Below are 4,901 nucleotides of genomic sequence, written 5' to 3'. Positions count from 1 at the left end.
ATCTGTGGAGTGCAATAAAGCAAGGTATGCCTGTATCTGAACCAACCGTATGCCTGTATCTGAACCAAATCACTCTATGATTTGATCTCTTCTTAATTCTCTGCCCACCCGACTGACTCTACTTTTATTCTACAATACTTTTTAGTATACTTGCTAATAATCCCTTATCTGGCCTCATCTATAAAAATCCATCCAAAGCCAAATTCAAAAGCCCATGAAGCTTTCCTCCACTGGCTCCATGCAAGTACTCTTCTCTGCATCCCTTTGGCCTTCATCATAATTTACTCTGAACTGAGTGTACATTTCATCCCTTATAATTAAGCATATGCTCCTTAAGGGTGGAAAATGTCTCACCAGTACCCCAGCGATTGCTTGTTAAATAATGAATGAATAAGCATCGCCAGAGCAAATCAAAGGCAGTAATCCCATTTAAGGATCAATGACTAAACCAATGCCTCTCAATATTTGAAACTCCTGAAGAAAGGCAAAAGCTGAATGCTGGAGTCAGGATCTATCCTTTTTTTTTTTACACTCATATAGCACTTAGAACCTAACAGGCACTGTTCTAACTACCTCATAAATATTAACTCATGAAATACATACAACAACCTTATACACTAGAAACTAATTCATTTTGCAGATGAAGAAAAAGGAGCATGCGAAAATGAAATAATTTGTCCCAAATCCCTGAGTCAGGATTTGAAGCTTAGGTCCAAAATCCATGCTCTTAACCACTAAGCTATACTCACTCTGCCTCAAAACCTGATTGCCTATCAAATGACAAGAGATAATTCAGAAAAATAAAATCATCTATCCTAAAAATCACAAGCTTACTTTTTGACATTTTACTAAAAGCTGATTTAAAAGGTGCTTAGAACTCCAAGTTACAATTGTCATAGATGCCAACCCCCCCCCCAAAAAAAATGTCAAGGTACCCAATTATTTTAATTCACCAAACAATATCACGACACTTAGGCTTTTACACTGCAACTCCTATTATCGTTTCCTGCTTCCTTTTGGAACACATTATTACTATGCTTTCTGATAACCTCTCAAATGATAGTCTTCCTGTCTCATTTTCCCAAATTTTTAAATAGCTTCTATCTGGTTGTAAGGCTTGGACCTAACACAAATGTCACGTCTGGCCTCTTGAACAATTTTAGCAGCTTCACCTAGGAGCCATACTAATGTTAAAGGTCAAAAAAAGATGCCCTATAATGTACCAATCCACCCTCACCAGCAAGTAATGCATGCTGCAAGACAGATTCAACGTGCTACACAAGACAGGTGACAGCTGGGGAACATGGGATAGATGACAGCTGCAAACTGAACGTGAGAGTAATCCAGGTAATCACTAGTCCACTGGGTAGAACTCTGAAACTCTGTAAAAGGACATACTGACACATAATTCCTAATACTATGACATTGCTCTGAATGGTGGGTAGCAAAAGCAAGAAGCAGGCCATGCTGAGTTGCTCCTTTCCACAATGATGTCAGACAGTTGCTAGGCAAAGGCAGAGGTGAAAAGAATGTTGCTTTATCATCCTATGGGTAAAGAGCAACTGGCTATGCTTTATTCACTACAGATAGTGCCAAACGTGCAGAGGTAACAAGAGAGGAACACAAAATCATTTCTAAATATCAAATCTCATGTGATAAAAATTTTATACCAAAAAGGATTTTTAAACTTAAGACATTTACCTATTAAAACAGAGTTTAGCTAACTATTGCCTAAGTTTCAAATCAAGCCAGTAGGCTGTTTTTGTACAGCTCTTGAGCTAAAAAATGTTTTTTTTACATTTTTAAGAGCTGTAAAACAAAAATATTAAGAACAGAGACCGTAGCCAGCAAAGCCTAAAATATTTACTATATGACCTTCTACAGAAAGTTTGCAGAGCCTTATGTTAAAATATGCATTCAAAGAAACAGTTGATTTAGTTAATCTATCAGTAGTTCGTATATTTATTTTTCAAAAAATCGCTGCAGTTCAACATCACTCTCCAGCCAAATTGTATTAGAAGTCAGGACCTAGCTATTGATGTCTACTTTCAGTCCTGTGGCTCTTATTGTCTGATCACTTCAGAAACATACTTGATAGGGAATAAAAAGTGAAACTTTTTATTCAACCTATAGATTATTCATATGTCACCTATATATTGTCTCCCCCAAACCATTCAGCAGACTATGCCGTCTTGTATTTTTATAAGACACCTAATACTTATCACTTATTCTATGACAACCACCACATTTAACACTTTACATATATAATTTCAATTAGTTTCTTCCCTCCCATTGAATTTTACATTCGTAAGGGTTGGAATTTTTTTTTGTTTCTTGTTTTTTCCTCGCTTTGTTCACTAATAAATTCCAAATGCCTGGAACATTGTCTGGCACTTTGCAAGTGCTCAATATATATATATTTTTAATTTATGAGCACTATCATAACTCAGATAGGAAAAGTGAGGCACAGAGAGGTTGAATGACTTGGGCCATTCAATAATGTCAAAGCTGGAACCTGAAATTAGGCAGCTTGACTGTACAGTCTAAGTGAAGCACAATACGGCTGCCCTTCCATACAGAAATGTCTCATCTAAATGTCTAACTTTTGTTGAATGGACTATTCAGGCATGACGATTGCTCCTACATAACAACGAGCAGAGTTAGTTTTAAATTTCTTATTCTCATATGGATGATCTCTGTCCTATGAGAAACACACAACTCTGAATGTCTTCATGTACTCATCCTAGCGAAAGTTCCACTTTTCTAAGGAGTGCAACGATGTTATTTTGTCATAGGTTTTAAAGTTTTTGTAGAATGAAATGTAAGTGCAAAACTCTGATAGTTAAGTCCTTTTTTACTTCTAGAGAAAAAGCTGCTATGTTACTTATACTTTATGTATAACTAAGTTCTGCAAGTTGGAAATTAAGAGGGAAAAAAGCAAAATGAAATCTAAAAAAGAAATATGGTCGGGACAGCTACAAGAGGAGAGAAAACCTGCCAGAGTGATAATGATGCAGAAATCCTGAGTTGTGCACAGAGCAAGTGTCAATAAATGCTTTTGGAAGAAATGAAAAGTGAGACAAGCCCTTGTTGGATTTTATAAAACTTCTGGGTTTCTACACTAGGAAGAGCTACTGGAAAAGGAGAAGTAAAAAGTACAGTCATGAAAATAATGTTTTCAGATGGAATGAAAACCTTAGAACTCACATGGTGTTACAGCATGGGGAAAATAAGAAGCGAAAACTGATAATAAGTGCATTTCTAAGAGCTGGAACCCCAAGCCATACAATCTTTTGACCAATCCAAGGAAATGAGAAACTGAATGGCTGTCTTCAATCTACCTCCAGTTAGGGTCCCCAAAACTCTCTTTCCCCCCCGCAAAAAAAAAGCTGCCACGGAGAAAAGGTCAAAGAGGCCAGCTAAGCAAAGGTAAGAGCTACTTCAAACTTAGCATCCCACAGTTTAAGATTCTGGAATTGTCACAAGAATCCGGGATCCTGTGAAAAGTGCAGTCTCTTAGCTCCGCCCCGGCGCTACAGATTCAAACTCTGGAGGCGGGGCCGGGGATCCGAATTTTTAACCACACCTTCAGACGATTCTCAAGCGCGTTAAAGTTCGAGAACTACCATCTCTGTTGGGTTTGGTGCCAGAAAAGGCTAGAAAGCCACCCGGGGGGATAATTCACACCAGATCCCTAGGCAGGTACTGACTCTGCTGCCCGCCCGCTTGCAGGACCGCAACAGAAAGAGACCGGAGGTTTGAAAAGATCTCCCGCCCCCCGGGAGCGAGGGAACCCCTGCCTCCGCTGCCGCCCTCGCGGCAAACCCCCCGAAGGTCCATCTTTACCAACGCGAGCAGCGCAGCAGCTTCTCCAGCCGGTCAAGCGCGGCGCGGCTGTGGGCCCAGGCCCCGCCACTCGCCGGCTCCATGGCGGGCGCGGGTCGCGGCTGGTTCCCCGAGCGGACCCTCGGCCGGCGGTTCCCCAGCATCGCCCCGCCTTCGCGGGAAAGGCTCCTCGGAGAACGGGCGACAGGGCGAACTCGGAAAACGACCGAGACGCCGCAGGCCTGCGACAGGACCCCCAAAGCCGGGTCCCAGCGATTCCCGCCTCTCAGCCCGCAGGACGCCTGAGGGACGGGACCAATGAAACGCGCCAGAAGTCCCGGCGCGCGGGACCGGGAGGGGTGGGGCCGCGAGCGCACGCCTAAGGGCTGGTGGGCGGGGCCTCAGGGAGGGGCGGGGCTGCGGTAGTACGCCTGAGTTTGGCGGGAAGGGGGCGGGTCCAGGGAACGTCCCCTCTTGTAGGAATAAAGGCAAGAATGAAAAGTCCTCGCTTTCCTGGGACCCTCAGCCGAACTTAACCGATGAAAAATCACAAACCGAGGAACGTTTAGTTGAGCGTTATCTGTAAGGAGTGCTGTCTTGATTACTGTCGAACTTGGAAACGCTTCGCTCATGACACCAAAAGTGGTGCTCTTTTATTTATAAGAAAGTAACATTTTTCTCCTCTCTACCCTAGCTTTTTGTCTTTAAGAATGTGTCTACCCTCCTCATTAGGCTCTTTCACTGACCACCATATTTTACAGATAACATCTATTGAGCTCCCCTCCACTCTCCACATCAATCCATTGTTAAATCCATGTATTTTCCCCCATAATCTCAAATCTGCCTACGTCTTTCCATCTTCACAACAGGCCCAGTTGTCTCATCCTCACCTGGCTCGTTCCCATAGCGTTCCAGCTGGCATCCCTGTGTCCACCCAATTCCTCTCCGATCTTTAGACTACACTGTAGCCATCTAAAACATTTTTAGATGTTTTATAAATAGAAGCAGAATTATTCAAATTACATAATATCTTACGGCGCTTTGACTGAACAATGATAGCACACTAAGCTAACCAA

At 42.4% G+C, this 4,901-nt stretch overlaps 1 protein-coding gene across 1 annotated transcript in view; it reads right to left on the bottom strand.

Annotated features, from left to right (window-relative positions):
• Positions 1-4,169, bottom strand: part of BARD1 (BRCA1 associated RING domain 1) — a 72,881-nt gene extending 68,712 nt beyond the window's left edge. Inside the window, exon 1 of the mRNA XM_011358646.2 lies at positions 3,847-4,169. Coding sequence (XP_011356948.1) covers positions 3,847-3,989 — 143 coding nt within the window. The 5' untranslated portion in view covers positions 3,990-4,169. The remainder of the gene's footprint in view (positions 1-3,846) is intronic.
• Between the last annotated feature and the right edge of the window lie 732 nt (positions 4,170-4,901).

This window comes from Pteropus vampyrus, unplaced genomic scaffold (genome assembly GCF_000151845.1).
Source record: "Pteropus vampyrus isolate Shadow unplaced genomic scaffold, Pvam_2.0 Scaffold42, whole genome shotgun sequence".
NCBI lineage: Eukaryota > Metazoa > Chordata > Mammalia > Chiroptera > Pteropodidae > Pteropus > Pteropus vampyrus.
The sequence above is the reverse complement of the archived record's forward strand: the minus strand, read 5'-3'. Positions and strand labels throughout refer to the sequence as shown.